Source organism: Zosterops lateralis, assembly GCF_965231275.1.
Source record: "Zosterops lateralis genome assembly, chromosome: 4".
Classification (NCBI taxonomy): Eukaryota; Metazoa; Chordata; class Aves; order Passeriformes; family Zosteropidae; genus Zosterops; species Zosterops lateralis.
Genome location: NC_139765.1, coordinates 59,919,968 through 59,935,542, shown reverse-complemented (window position 1 = coordinate 59,935,542; position 15,575 = coordinate 59,919,968). Strand labels below are relative to the sequence as shown.

General features: G+C 38.8%; 1 protein-coding gene across 1 annotated transcript in view; it reads left to right on the top strand.

Annotated features, from left to right (window-relative positions):
• DUS4L (dihydrouridine synthase 4 like) overlaps window positions 1-15,575 on the top strand; it is a 37,530-nt gene that overhangs the window by 6,021 nt on the left and 15,934 nt on the right. Inside the window, exons 5-11 of the mRNA XM_083860624.1 lie at window positions 442-564; window positions 1,851-2,077; window positions 3,556-3,797; window positions 8,890-9,273; window positions 9,542-9,645; window positions 12,889-12,989; window positions 15,093-15,243. Coding sequence (XP_083716750.1) covers window positions 442-564; window positions 1,851-2,077; window positions 3,556-3,797; window positions 8,890-9,273; window positions 9,542-9,645; window positions 12,889-12,989; window positions 15,093-15,243 — 1,332 coding nt within the window. The remainder of the gene's footprint in view (window positions 1-441; window positions 565-1,850; window positions 2,078-3,555; window positions 3,798-8,889; window positions 9,274-9,541; window positions 9,646-12,888; window positions 12,990-15,092; window positions 15,244-15,575) is intronic.

The window sequence follows — 15,575 nt, the reverse complement described above, 5'->3', positions numbered from 1 at the left end:
TAACTACAGTTATGTCAAACTATCTGTTCCTTTTAGGCCAAAAATACATGCTTACATTTGAATCCTTTGTTTCTTGCACTTCAGAAAATCCTTCTTTTCAATCTGAAGTTGTCATCTGTTTAGAAGAAATCCATGACAAGAGGAAGAGGAAACATCAAATTATTTCTTTTATGCAGGCACTGTAGATTAATTTTTAATTTATCTTCCTCATGAGTCCATTCTGTGGACAGAAAAATGAACTTAGAGATTATTAACTTGTCCAAAGTTTTAGTAGCACGATGGAAGACTGAAGCAGCTGTACCAAACTGCAAAAATTAATTGACCTACAGTACTATCTCTGCCTACTTAACCACACATTCTGAAGGTCATAAGGAAAGAAATTGATGTATGTGACTGATACTGATCTGCATTTCTTCAAATGTAGTTCTTTTTCTTTTAAAGATGGGCGATTTCAGAAGGTTATGGTGCTTGCTTAATAAATAAACCTGAGCTTGTTAAAGATATGGTGAGACATGTACGGAGTCAGATCGACAACCCTAAATTTTCAATATCTATTAAAATAAGGTAGGTATAACTTAAGTGCTGTTTGTGGTACACAGAAGAAACCTTTTTTTTTTTCCTTAGAGAATTTAGTGTAATAGTAATAATATTTGTAATTCTGTTAATGCAATACTACACGTTACAGTAATTTCCTTACATGTGAAGACCACTGAGATTTTTTCACTCAGATATCTGGGGCAGGTAATCAAAACTTAGAACTAGCACAGCCTTTGGCTACTTACCCAGATAACATACTATAAGCTAGAGTTCTCTTGCAATCCAAACAACATGAAAGTACAAATTAAAAGATTACAGCTTCTATAAAAGAAAAGCAATGCACAGTCTGTATCATCACAATAATTTGCTTCGTGAGCTGTTACAGAGCAGAGCCACATTTTCAGTTGAGTATAAAGGGATGGGTAACAAAACTGGGAACTAGTCCCACAGGTGCTGTAAGGAATGCATTCTGCTTCCCTACATCAGCTTCTAAACTTCTGTAGACTTGTTTTGCATTGCTTTGTGTACGGCCCAGAGAAGAGAATGCTCCAGGGAGACCTTACAGCAGACTTCCAGTACCTAAAGGGAGTCCACAAGAAAGATGGAGACAGACTTTGTACAAGGACATGATGTGATGGACAAGGGGAAATAGCTTCAAACTTAAAGAGGGCAGGTTTAGATTAGATACTAGGAAGAAAATGTTTACTGTGGAGATGGAGCAGGTTGCCCAGAGAAGCTGTGGATGCCCATCCCTGGAAGTTTGTAAGGCCAGGTTGGATGAGCTCTGTGCAGCCTGGTCTAGTGGAAGATCCAATACCTCCCCACAGCAGGGCCATTGAAACTGGATGGTCCTTAAGGTTGCTTCCACCCAAACCATTCTATGATTCTATGACCATTCTTGATCCATTATTTAACCATACATGCTATGTGGCTTTTGCTGTTTGTCATTTAAGTTTCAACTCAGTTTCCAGCCCTTCTGGAAAGGGGAACTATTATAAATTGGATTTTGGTTTTTTGCCACAAAATACGCAAATCATGGCATTGATTTTAGATTTTTTGGCTGCTCTTGCTTAATCTCTATAAAATTTACCATGTATATTACAGAGATGTGATATAATTGGGAAATGTTAAATTAAATACCAGTTTCCATAAACTCGTATATCTTGAAAAAAACCCAAAAATCAAACACTGTTTTCCAACAGTTATATTGTCTTTATACTGTTCTTTATATGATAATTCCTCCTTATGGAGGAGTGCTTTTTATTTAGGCCAAGCAACTCACTACCTACTGCTTTCATTCCTTGAAATTTTAGGATCCATGAGGACTTAAAAAGAACAGTTGACCTGTGTCAAAAAGCTGAAGCAGCTGGAATTTCATGGATTACAGTACATGGGAGAAGTATAGAAGAAAGGCATCAACCTGTACATTATGATGCAATTAAAGTAATTAAACAAAGCATGTCTATACCTATTGTGGCTAATGGAGACATTAAAACTTTAAAAGATGCCGAAAATGTTCATCACTTGACAGAAGCAGATGGTAAGATTAAACATACTCTATTTTCTAAGTAAACTTACCAGATTTCAAGGTATTTATTTTAGATGTAAGTAGGACATGATTTGAGTGCTTTCTCTCCTTGAGGAGACAAATGAAAGAGGATATTTTAGATGCCTTAAAAAACTCATAAGCAGAATCACTGGTAATCATCAGAACACTAGAGCGCTGCTATTCAAAGCCACAAATAATTATTTCCGAGGCAAATTACAAAAGCTCTGTGATTAATTATGCTATCTCATCAGTCAGTAGTGGAGTTCAGGGGGACCTTCAGACATTCTGTCTCTTCATGGAGCTTATCATCTTCTAAGGAACTGTAAACTTCCACTTGGAAAGCTCTACTTCCTGCACATAGGGTCAGATTTCTTACAGTAAGAACACAGTGGAAAAGGGATATGTTGTTAAGCCAGATGGTTAACTTCAAGGACACAGTGAGGCATTGCACTTCCATTTCAGTCATAAAATTTGGAATTTTTTTTGCTGTTATTTAGTCACAATAGATTCTTGAAACTGTCTGTGGTTTCGAGACAGTGTGGAAATTGGTATATGTTCTGAAAAGGTAATTTGTATCTACAGACTTTGCATCTTTCAGCTAGAAAAAAAAGAGGAAAGAGAACAGTACAAATGGCAGGTTTCTGCCGACACTATTGCTGTTAATTAGCAACAATAGAAATTGAACCCAACTGCCATGCTGCTTACAGTGACTTTCTCCTCAAATACAGAGTAGGAAGGAAATGTATAATACAAAAAAATGTTCTCATAGTCCAGCTGACCTTCAGTAGTAAAAAAATTAAGCATTCGGTTTTTTCTGTCATGGACAATGACAAAAGAATTTTTTCATTTTTAACCATGCTATTTTTAAAGAAAAGACTGAGTACAATAGATTGTATGTTGATAGTGCTGGAAAACAGAATCCCTTAATCACAGAAAAATTACAATAGAACTTGTATGGGTTTATCTGACAGTATGGGATTAGAGTGGCAAATACACTACACGCTTGTTCAGAAAGATTTACTGGAGAGCAAGAGTCCTGAAATTTACGTAATTGAGCCATTGAACTCTTAGTGGAAGAAGGACAGTGAATAGACTGAGTTGCACAGAAAATTATTGATCCTCTTGTGTCTTTCCATTGTAATTTTATGTTATAAAGGCAATAAATGTGTGTAGCAAATAAAAGCAAAGTACTAATTAGTTGCAGTTTCAAAAGAAGGGAAGAAATGCTTTTGTGACCTGTGTTTTGTTTCAAAATTTCAGGAATGTGTTGATAGATGTTGTAGATACTCTGAGGTCTGCCTTGTTCAATGGGTTTCTCTGATACAGGTGTAATACTGTCCCCATCGTTCTCCCATTACTACCTGTAAGCTTTGGGTGGTTGTCCTAATGGGTGCTGTACAAAATCTACATTAAGATTTAGCATAAAATTCAATCTAAAATAACTTACTGCTTTAATTTCCATTTTGAAGGTGTAATGGTGGCTAGAGGACTCTTAGCAAATCCAGCCATGTTTGCAGGATATGAAGAGACACCTTTTCAGTGCATCCAGGACTGGGTTGACATTGCTCTTGAGCACGGAACTCCTTTTACTTGTTTTCACCACCACTTAATGTACATGATGGAGCGCATAACCTCAAAACAAGAAAAGAAAGTTTTTAATGTTTTATCAAGTACCTCAGCAGTACTAGATTATTTAAATGACCATTATGGTGTGGGGTAAATGAAAGTATTTTAGTCCCATGTAAACTTGTATTTTGCAATTGTCGATAAACTGTAAAAGTTTTAATTGGGTTTTTACTTTTTAGTCACATTTGTATATTGTGTACTTTCAACACAGCAAAACATTATCATTTGGATGATACTTTATTTTTTTATGTCTCCATTTTTCACTCTAGAGAATATTTAAGATTCTACAGATGTGGAATTGTATTTACAGTGTAGTACTACAGAGAGGATTGATTATTGTAAGGCCCCAGTAGTTTAATTTTTCACCAGATAATTGCTTACAGCAATATGATTGCAAAACTAGGGCTTTTCTTCCATTAAACCTCCTAAAATCAGGACATTATATTACAGATAATGACAGTAATTTCAGACCAAAAGAATATAAAGGGAGCAACTATAGAAGTTTTTGCTTTAGATAAAATAAGCTTAAAGCCCATCATACTATCCTTTTTTAAATTTGATGTTTCTTTTGCAGGCTAAAACTTTGTAACTGACTTATAACTTAGAAAAATTCCATACTTACAGCAAGAGAAACACAGAATGAGATAAGCAATTATAGAAAGAAGGAAGAAGGAAAATGAAGAGGGAAAGAAGAAAAAAGGAAAATGAAGAAATAGTTTAAGTACAAACTTAGCTGAATCTAAAGAACAAGACAAAATTTTAAGTTCAATCTAACTAAATTCAGTTTTGTTTATCTATTGTAGAATAATTGTATACAAGATTAAATCCCAAAACTTTTTAGGTCAAAGAAAAGCTGACAGATTCTCTCAGTGGGGCTCTTGCAGTCCTTTCTGCCTGCTGGCATGTTGCTTATCAAAGCATGACAGCCACTTGGCTTTGAATCATTATATAGGAGTGAAATAGTGAAAATTAGAACAAGATAATAACATTACACACCAGCTGCATTTGTCCTGCAAGAGAAATTTCACAAAACTGTACAGTACAATTATTTGTAATCAAATGTTTTTCTTTATATGTTTACACAGAAATTCATACCAAAAAATGCTGAGTTTTCTGACTGTGATTGTTCTATGAGTATATGTGTGAATAGTTCCAAATTTTCTAAATAAATTACTTGCTTTTGTATGCAGTTGTATTTTTTTTATTATACAGCAGTCTGGAGGAGGGAAGGTTGCTTTTGATGCTACTCTCCAAATCTTTTCATAGTTCAGGAATCTTAAATTGTCACTATTTTGTTAATGAAATAGCATAAAATACGTGATCATTTTTCATAATGAGTATGTCTGATTTAGGCATATAAGCGAAAGTTTGAAAGGCATGACCCAAGTCATCAAGTCCAGTTCACTATTTAAGGCAGCAAAGTTATGTAACTCTTCTGATATGATCACCTTCCCTTTATGTACTAACAAATGGAAAACTACAGACATGCTTTGCTCTCCTAGGCTGAGACAACTTCTGCAACCATTTTTGGTGTGTCTCCATTCCTTCAGACAACTATTTTTTCCACTCTTCTAGATTGTAATTTTTTCTTCACATTAGTTGGGCACAATTCTGTGTAGTATTCTAGACAAATTCCCATCAGTGTCTTCTGCAGTTAATACTACTTCTAATTCTTTATTTTTCCTCAACTAATATTCATTGCATAAATTATGAGCTCCCAGTTTTAGAGCAGAAGTTCTTACTTCCCAACTGCATGACTAGGTATTTTGTACTGCCAAATTTCCAGTATCAAGTTGATCAAATTATCTTGCAACAGAGTTCTCAGTTGTGAAATGCCTCCAAACCTCCTCTGAATTAAAACTATGCACCTGAATTGTAGAAGAAAAGGATTTGTGAAAGTATTAACTAAGTCCTTTGTTGCCATTTTCTTAAGAGTTTTATGATTTGGCTAGCAATTATACATGGCAAACTGTCCCCATTAGCCTCAAGGAGCAGAGAAGAAAAATTTATTTTATATAATCAATACAAATTAAAGGCTTTCTTTATTTTTTCTGTATTTGTGGGAAAATTGAATTTTAGAGGACTGAAAATACCTTGACCTATTTAGGAACTTGATGATTTTGAAGGCAGCAGTTGTTATGCCTGTGTGAGATTAATCACAGAGATTTCTGCCTGAAGTACAAGATCTAGGTTTCTGCTAATATTGGTAGTAATTATGGAGTGCTTGATCAGGCCTTTTATGTAGCGTAAAAGTCAATGGAAGTTCATCATCCCTTTTTAAGGGTGAAATGAATTGTGCACCTTCCATTCTGAATTTTGCATGCATCTGAACATACTTCACTGTGTTTCCATAGAATAAATAGCAAAGTTGGAGTCTTTAAGCCATACTTCGAACCCCAAACTGTTCCAATATATATAAATTGCTAAGGATGAGATTTATTCAGCTACCAGTTTTGTTTTTAGAGTATGGTCATAGTTCTCATTAAAAGACATTTGAATATGGAAAAATACTAATTTGCAGTTTTAAAACCACTGGATGTAGTCCTTCTCCTGTATATGTTACTTTTAACATCACCAGGTGGTCAGTCTATTTTCTAGTTTTTAAATGTAGCATAAGTACAAAGCAAGTAACATAAGATACAAAGCATTGTTTCCTATTTTAGGTTCTTAGCCTCCTGTAATTGATCCTGTTCTTTATGTTGAACCCCCCTGCACAACAATACCATATTCTCATAATACCCATATTATTTTGCAACTTTTATCCTGCTACAATAACCCCAGCAACCTCACACAGCCTATACAATCCCATTTTCTCTATTGCCTATTGTTAAATTTCCTAGGTCTCTTAGGTTGGTGGTGTTATAAATGAGGAAGCATAGTCCTTTATTCCATTTTCAAATTAAGAAATTTATTAATTTTGTGTTCGGCAAAAAGGCAAGACAGCACTGGGTCACCACTCCACCAACATGCACACCAGCTGTTAATTTTGCAAGGATTTATGTATGTCCATGTTAGTAGTCCTCTCCCAGTTTCTCTTCCCTGATATGAGGTTTAGTTCCTATTCTTCGTTGTGATGTTTAGTTTCCATTCCTTGTTGTGATGTCTAGTTTCCATTCATCTTTGTTTCTGGTGGTCACTGGGTGGTTCGGAGTCTTCATCCTTCACCCTTCACTGACCTCTGGTTCCTTTTCATGGCAGTTTTGCCTTGCTTGCAATTTCATAGTTACATCTTTGCTTAACCATTCCACTCAGTAACTACAACATTTTGTTATCATTCCTGCAGTTTCACCTGTCAGTTTCTCAATTTTTTTTTTTTTCTGACATGAATCATAGCTTAATTTCTCACAATGGCTGGACAAAAGCAGTGTGTGATGATGATAAGGCTGTCAGAGAAGCCAAAACAGAACAGAACAAGTTTAAACTTTCCTTTTGTTTCAGAAGAGAGATAGTTGGTTTCACTCCTCTAACCAGTTTATATATAGGCATTTCCTATTTCTGCTTCTGAATACTTTGTCACCTCCTTGATGGAAGAGGAAGGTATTCCTTTTAGCTGTAATGTTTGAAGGTTTGTGAATTTTTTTCCCCTAAAGCAGCCAGCCACTATATATAGATATGTATAATAGCATCATATTGATCATATGGTGGTTCAGTATAAGAGAGACAGCCTTAGATCAACAACCCAGACTTCTACGGCTTCAGTCAGAATTCCTTCCAGGAGCAGCAAAGTGCACTCAACAGAAGAGAGCTCTGACAGATGTTTGCAGGAGACATCTATTTTCTTCAGATATTTTGGGTTGTTGGGGGCATCAGCTGCAGAGGAGGTGCACAGTGGTCACACTCAAAGTGAGTCTTTCTGAGATCTTATGAAGCTCCTAAAGTGAAAAAGTTACTTTTTAATCTCTGGCATCGGGGACAAGTGAATACAGTCCCATCAGAATGAGGCTATTCTAGGGGGAGAGCAGTTTACAGTGCTACAAAGAGGTGAGCAAGCAGCTCAGAAATGGAAACTGCTCTGTAATTAAAGGAAAGTCTTTATTCACGTTTTCACAGCTTCAGTGAAGTATAGTGGCTGTAGGCCAATAGCTAAAATGTAATAACCAGAACATTCTAAGAGGCTGTGTTTTGTCTATAGTGCTGGTTAACATGTTTATGAAAATGTGTTAGAAATACTACTTAAAACTGGGTCTATTCCTACTGTGTAGATTGGATTGAAATGACTCCTTATATCTCTCTCCAGTATTTGTTGTGCTTAAACAATTATTTGGGATGTAACCTTTCATCCAGACATTGCTTGGCAGCAACTAGGAAAGTGTTGACACACTGGCTCCTCCATCCCCAGGCTGCAAACCTGGGAAATTTTAAGTAAACAATTTCCGACTGTGAGCAGCTGCAAACAGCTCTGCTCAAAACTGCTTATGCAAGAACTTCCCCCCCCCCCACCCCCACGTCAGTTCCAATGGATTAGAGTAACAAAGAACTACTATTCACAGCATTTTATCTGTCTCGTGTTGATGGAACTTGATTGGGAAAGAATTCCCCAAAGAAAGTAGATGTGTCAGAGTGCTGGTGATGCCCAGGTAGACAAGGTGACCTCTTCCACTGACAGCACCTCAGCATCTGTTAGGATCAAAAGGAAAAAGTGATCAGAAGATATCCTTCTTATGGGGACAAAGAAGGGGCAAAGAAGGAGATTTACATGGAAAAAATGTTCTTGGAGCCTTGGTATGCTGATAAAAAGCACTGTGCAGGATAGGATAGATAGTGTAGGACAGAACAAGGTTTTCTGAAGGAACACTGTTTTATTCATGAGGCCCAAACAGGCCTGTTTGACTGTTGTTATTTGGTTGTCATTTGTGCTGTCTTTATGAATACTGCACCTGTTTTCCTGGAGAAAACAATTTACTGGGTCTTAATACATTAATGTAGTGTAACACATGGAGGAGGGAATGGACGTACACGCGCAGTATTTTAACTGAACTTTAGAAACTCATGCCAATGCTGGAGAGCAGAGTTGAAGTCCCCAGTCGATAAAGCCTCTAGTCATGGAGCGGTGGGATGATCACAGCGAGATTCCACAGCAAAATGATTACAAAACATCCCCTAGAGAGGCAAAAAAAAAAAAAAAAAAAAAAAAAAAAAAAAACAACCAACACCACCTCATTTGAACCCTTCACGAGTTTCCCAAGAGAAGCGCGGTCCCTGGGCAGCTCCCCGCCGGGCAGGTGCCGCCGGGCCGGGCCGGGCCCAGCGCGGCCTCCGCGGTGCTGCCGGGCCGGGCTGGACTCTGCTCCCTTTCCCGGCCCGGACTCTGCCTTCCCTCTCCACCCGCACCTTGCCCGGCCCGGGCTGGCGGCTCCGCACCGCCTCCGCCGTGTCACTCCCCCGTCCCGGCCCACACCCCCGGGCAGGGCGGAGGCGGCACCGTGTCCGCACAGACAGCCCGTGTTCCCCCGCCCTGCGCCGGCGGGAGAGACGAGCCCACGCTTCCGCGGCCCCGGCCGGTGGGGGCCTGCTCCCGCCCCTCGCCGCCATCAGCTCCGCCGGGCACCGGCGCTGACGAGGTTCGGAGGCCCCGGGAGGGAGGGAAGGGGGGAAGGAGGGAGGGAGGATGAGGCGGCCCTGGGGCTCGGCGGCCGCGCTGGGGGGGCGGGAGGCGGCGAGAGGAACCCGCGGGCCCTTGGCCGCCTGGCGGGGCCTCTGCCCGGGGCTCTGCCCGCCGGGCTGTCCCCGGGCTGTCCCCGGGCTGTCCCGGGCCCCACCGCCCTCTCCCGGGTGTCGGGCGGGAGGGGAAGCCGGAGCCGCCCGCCTGAGCCGCCCGTTCCTCCGCAGGCTGCCGGGACCATGACTTTCCAGTGGACGGCGGTGGCTGCCTTCCTGTACGGCGAAATCGCAGTAATTCTCGTGCTCTGCCTGCCGTTCATTTCTCCGCTGAGGTAGGAAGGCTTAGGTGTGCTGAGTAACACAGCTCGCTCTTCTCACCACTTCGGGTTTGTTTTACGCCTCTGTTTTCGTGAACATGGAGCTTTGCTGCGTCCTAAACTAGTTGTGAACTAAGCCGAAGGAATGCTTGGGGACTTGAGTGTCAGGAGCTGCAAGAATGGCAAGGCTCTTTGAGGAGGTTTGTGTTCTCCACGCAGTGCTGATTCATCCGGGAGCGGCGGCCGGGGTGTCCGGAGGGGCCCCGCTTTGCCTCAGCAGGTGGGACGGCTTCTCCCAGAGCTGTGGAGAGTGCAGCGTACAGGAAAGCATCCGGCAGTAATAAATGAGAGGAGAGTGCGGGTTTTTCAGCAGTTTTCTGTCAGATTTGTGAGGTTCAACTTTATGTTTTGGTGTACACTGGGCATTGTGGGTGCGGAACTGATAAGACGTCAGATACTCAAAGCCAGCGGCAAACTGTGTGTAACGGCTGCAAGAAATTTGTGATCACTTGTTTAAAAACAACTGTGCTTGAGTTTGAAGCAGAAGGTTCAGGACTGCTGGAATAAAGGCCTCTGTAAAACTCTATAAAAACTCATATATAGATTAAGAAGATAATACTACTTCTGGAACACAATGCAAATATTAAGAAAATAATAAATTCATGTCAAATAAATACACACAGTAAAGGATAGAATCAAAGTGAATTTATTACCCTTAGTGTATGCAGAGGCCTGACTTACAGCATTATCTTATTTCCTGTAAGTAGCTCTTCAAATTTGGTAATATTATTTCCCTACAGGAAATAAAGCTAGATTCTCTGCAGGAGGCAAGAGAAGAGCAGACTTATGATTTCTTTTCAGAATATCAGGATGTCTTAAAATGGGAACCAAACCTACAAAAACCCCACAACCCCCCAAAACAACCAGCAGGATGAAACTTTAAAGCTGGTTGTTCTTTTTTAAATGCTGCTGTCTCAGCAGTACTCTAAAAACTGTTGCGTGTTTGTTTCCTGCATCTTTAGATATATTTAGAATGATGGAGCGTTTACTGTGCTCTTAAGGAACAAGAGTAGTTGTGGAAAGTCTGGATTTAACTACTCAGACCTGTAGAGGAGTCTTGAAAATGACTGGCTCCTCCACAGCTGGTACCAATGATTAGGCATGTTTCCTCAGCTTGAGACATTGAAACTGTTCTAAAATCTAATCCAGCTTCTGGTTTTTCACAAGTTGGCTTGCAAGGAGTTCAGCATTTCGACATCGACTATTGAGTTGTTGTATTTCTTATTGTTTCTAAGCAAAAGTGCACTTATGTAAGAGAAGAGGAGTATTACGGGAGTAATGATCATCATATTATTAATGGCTTATGTGAGGAAATCAGTTGCAAGAGTTTCTGCAGGCTGATGTCACAAGCAGAATACTTTGGGAGTACTGAAATATGTTTCATTTATGATGCAAACAGAGTCAAGTGTTTGTGGCTGAAAAGCAAATTCATGATGTGTAGCTTCAGCAAATATCATTCAAACATTAAATGTTGTACTTTTAATTATATGGAAAGGATAGATTTGTGTGCTTTGTTTAGAGCATTGAGCTATTCCTTTGAACAGTGGTTTCCAAATGAGTGAAATCACTTTATCCCCCATGTGATAATTACAATTATCTTCTTAACAAAACTAGCAGGAATCTTGTGGGGTTAAAGATCATATTTAGCTGCTGTGACAGTACCAAAGGGCAGCAGCCCTGCCTGACACATCTTGGTGGCCTGGGAGCTGGTTCTGTCAGCAGTAAGGCATGCATAGTTACTGACAGGTGGGAAACTGTTGTTCTTGAATGTTTTGATTTACTCAGTTGTCAGTCTTCAAATGGATTCATTGTCTCTCTGGTGTGTGCACATTTTTAATTTCTTGTTTTCCAAATTTGCTAACAAGTTTGTAAGTTCCTGAGAAACAAGTAAATTGACAGTATAAAACTGCAATACACTGAGAGACAAATTTTTAGCCTGATTATAACTTGGCAGTATACTTCGTATAAGGTCATACCTCAAAGAATCACTTCTTAAGTGAAGGTCAGTGTGGAGCTTGAAAATTGTATGTTTAAAGAGTTAGTGAATTGGCTTTGTTTGAGTTATAGCTTGAAGTAAGCTTTTTGTTTGATACAGTGTGTGGCTGTCTGCTGTAAGGAATTCAGATTATACTAGAAGATAAAATGAGGTTTTTGCATGCACAGTGCTAAAACATTTTAATTCTTTCTGTTGGAGAACTGGAAAGAACTATAGGAGATGATGCAACAGTCTCATTTAAATTAAATTCATAATAGGTTGGAAACTGCTGTTAAAGGGCAAATTTTAACAGTCTCTGGAAAGTGTAAATAGTCTCAACAAAAGTAGGAAATTACCTCATATAATCAGATGGTGGGTGGTATGTCTGTGTTACATCCCTGTGGCATGACTAGGTGTGATTTCATTTGTGCAGTAGTACTGATTCTAACCTGTAGCAAAGGACAGTAGATGTTCTGTTATCACTTGTTTCAATTCATTTTAGCACATCAGATGTTCTTTGTGATGCAAGTGTGACTTCTGCCACAGCCCTTCATGCAGCAATATCAAATAGACAACTAATTGTTCAAAAAAGAAAAAAAAAAATTGTCTACATCACCATTGGCCTCACCAGAAGTCGCTTCTATAGCCAGAAAATTTATGCTTGGGAAAGAGGTTTTAACCCTTAAAATATGAACACAACACTTGTCCTTTTTTTTGCCATTACACATTAGAATGTAATAACAGTCCTTGTACTTCAGAGTTATGCAGACTCATCTTTGTAAAAGATAAGCCTTCTGAAGAAGGCTGGTAGAGAATTTCTAGAAGCTTTTAATTTTATTTGGCAACAAGAGGTATTAGTGGATAAAAATAAAAATAATGGAATGGATTTACAGTCTTTACCCTATCCCTTTTATACTCAGGGCTGAATACAGAATAGTGCTAGCCAAGGACTAAGTTAAAATAAAACACATCTGCAGCATACCTGCTTTCGTGCAAAAAATTTGCAAGTTGAACCAACTGTCTTGCCTGTATTAACAACAACAAAAAAAGAGAAGTTAGATTACTGGAAAAGTTAATGTATACCTAAATTATATTGCAATTAAAGCAGCTCTTCAGAGACCTTATACAAGTCTCTTATCAATAACAAGGCTCTCTTCTGTGGGGTTGTAATGCTCTTCTTTTAGTACTTAATTATTTTTGAATAACACAATTCTATTTTACAGATGGCAGAAGATTTTTATGTTTCCTCTCTGGAGCAAAATGGCAGTATTTTGGAACAAGATGTTCCTTACAATAATAGTTCTGTTGATCGTCTTGTTTCTTGGTAAGTATTAGATAATTTCTTAACAAATGGGTAAAAGAAACATGGTACAGTGAGTTTATATCCATAAACTAATGGAAAGGATTCAAGCCTTGTGTAAGTCAGCTGATTGATTGAAAAGTTATACAATGGAATTAAAGAGGAGAGGACTAATACTACATCCACATTGGGAATCCAAATGCAATTGTAATATATTGAGTGAATGAGAAGGAAAAGTGGAGCTTAGTCTAGGCTCTCTCTTGGCTTCCCTTTCTCACATAGGTAGATGAACTTGCTTGACGCCAGAATTTGGCTGAGCTGCAGTTCATGCAGCAGATGGCACTCTTTCTTCTGAATGCTGTAGAAATAGGCCAGAATATGTCAAAGCATGGGCTGTTTGAATACTTTTGCTCAGCACAGATACAAAACAGCTGCTGGCTACATTTGTTATGGGTAGATCCTAAGATCTGTGGGGTAAAGCTTTAATAGTTACCATATGCCTGACTGATTTCATTTAATGTCCGTCCTGACTGCTGGGTATTAAGCATCTCCTGTATCTCAGTGATGAAAGCAGTTCTCCTGTGTTTCAGGATATTAAGTAGTTCTCCATGGATAAGTGTTTCCAGTGCCTTAGAATATACATGCTACTTAATTCCAGGCTACTTGAAATAGAAAGAAAAAATGCATGGTTTTATTTTCTGCTGAGGGAAATGTACAGAGGCACTTACATATATATCAATGTCAGACTAGGCTACAGTACTATATTCTTAATATTTAAAGTGCCAGAAATGCAACTAGACTGTTCTGTTATTTTTTAAGATAAGTTTAGTATTATTCTTACAAGTAGGCCTTCAGTAAATGGCTTAATATTGAGAACTAATGTATTTCATTTACTCTGTTGAACTGCTGTTAAAAACCTTGACCAAAGTTTGCTTTTGAATTGGTGATGGTCATTGATTTTGTGGAAAGATAGAATAGGGCTAAAGGGAAGCAGTGATGAGATTCATGCCCCATAGCATGAAGTGATAGGTTACTGCAGGCCTAGACTCTTCCTATAGCACAGGGAGGTACATTGCCTGAAGCTTCACTTCAGGATTTTTTTTACCATCTAAATAACTCAGACACATGAGAGAGAGTCATAAGTGATATTCACATATGCTTTTCTTTGCAGTTGATTTTGCCTGCTTAGACAAATGCAGCAGCAATTTAATAACATCTGGCCAAAATATTCTGCAAAAACATGTCATGAAATGTGTATTTTGTTGATGTCTATGCTGTGTCGGTTTTAGGAATGTCTGATGACCTTACGTTAAAGATTGTAATATGAACTTTTAACTGGGTTAGGTTTGGAGTTTATGTGGATGTAAGTCGTAATTAATTATTTTGTCCTTTGAAAGGTATTTGCAGTGCACTGACCCTTTTGCAGAACTATCAGGAGCATGTGATAGATGAAAGGAAGCTGTAGATGCATGAAAGATGTATGAAAGGCAGAGGAAAGAAAGCTGAGTTGTAGCTTTCTTCCTCCATTCTTTTTATGATCTTGTTACAGTCGTTACTACTGCTTTTGCTACTTCTGCATTACTGCACTCTTCCTATTTTGATGGATGTTAAAGAAACAATTTTCTCCCTCTATGATGGAAGCATAAAGTAGACCTTTCTGTCATTACTAAAACACATGCATATCTTAAAGACAGCCTCTGTGTGGAGCAAATACTTGAGAACATACTACTTCTTTCCACTTCTCTTTCTCTTTTCTCACTGTTTGTCCTCTAGGGAATTTTAGCTCCATTGTCAGCAGTGACATTTTAACACCACAGGGTCTTTGGTAACATCTGTAGAGTGAGTTGCTTTGGCCTGATCCCTGGTGGCTGGGTACAAGTGTTTGAAATACTTGTTCAAGCATATTTCGGGCAAGGGTTTGTCATATTTCTGGGAATATGCTAGAGCACTTCATGATTTATCAAGACCGATCTTTAAAATGTATGGATAATGTAACTGATGTCACTATTTGTCCTATTACTGTTTGCAGAGCAGAAAGTCTAAATACATATTTCTGGTACTAAAGTCTGGTTTAGCACACATGCACACCCACAGATGTTAATAAGAACAGACTGTTTTTGTTTGCAGATGCTGTTAGAGAAGTCAGGAAATACTCATCTGTTCATGTGCATGAAAAGGCTGCAAATGTCAACAGCAGTGCCTTTGATCATATTCAGATGAAACTCTTCCGGTCACAGAGAAACCTGTATCTCTCAGGTTTTTCCTTATTTCTTTGGCTGTAAGTATAACATTTTCCTAATGCTTACATAGTATGCTTATTACAGGAACTATTGCACAATGTAATTGTAAAGTAAAGATCAGAAGGACAGTTTCAGGAGATTAAAGAATTAATTGTGACCAGGTTGGCTACAAGGCAAATAAGATCAGGGAAAATAATACCTTACAACTGATTGAAGGTTAGAAGGATGTGTGAGCAACACATGGAAAGAAACATTTTGAATGCTCCAGAGAACATGTATTTTGTAGAAGCTTCTTTGGGGAATACTTGCTCATTTCCTTCCTTAAACTTAACACCGTTTGTTTTGCACATGGAAAACTGGAATAAAAAAC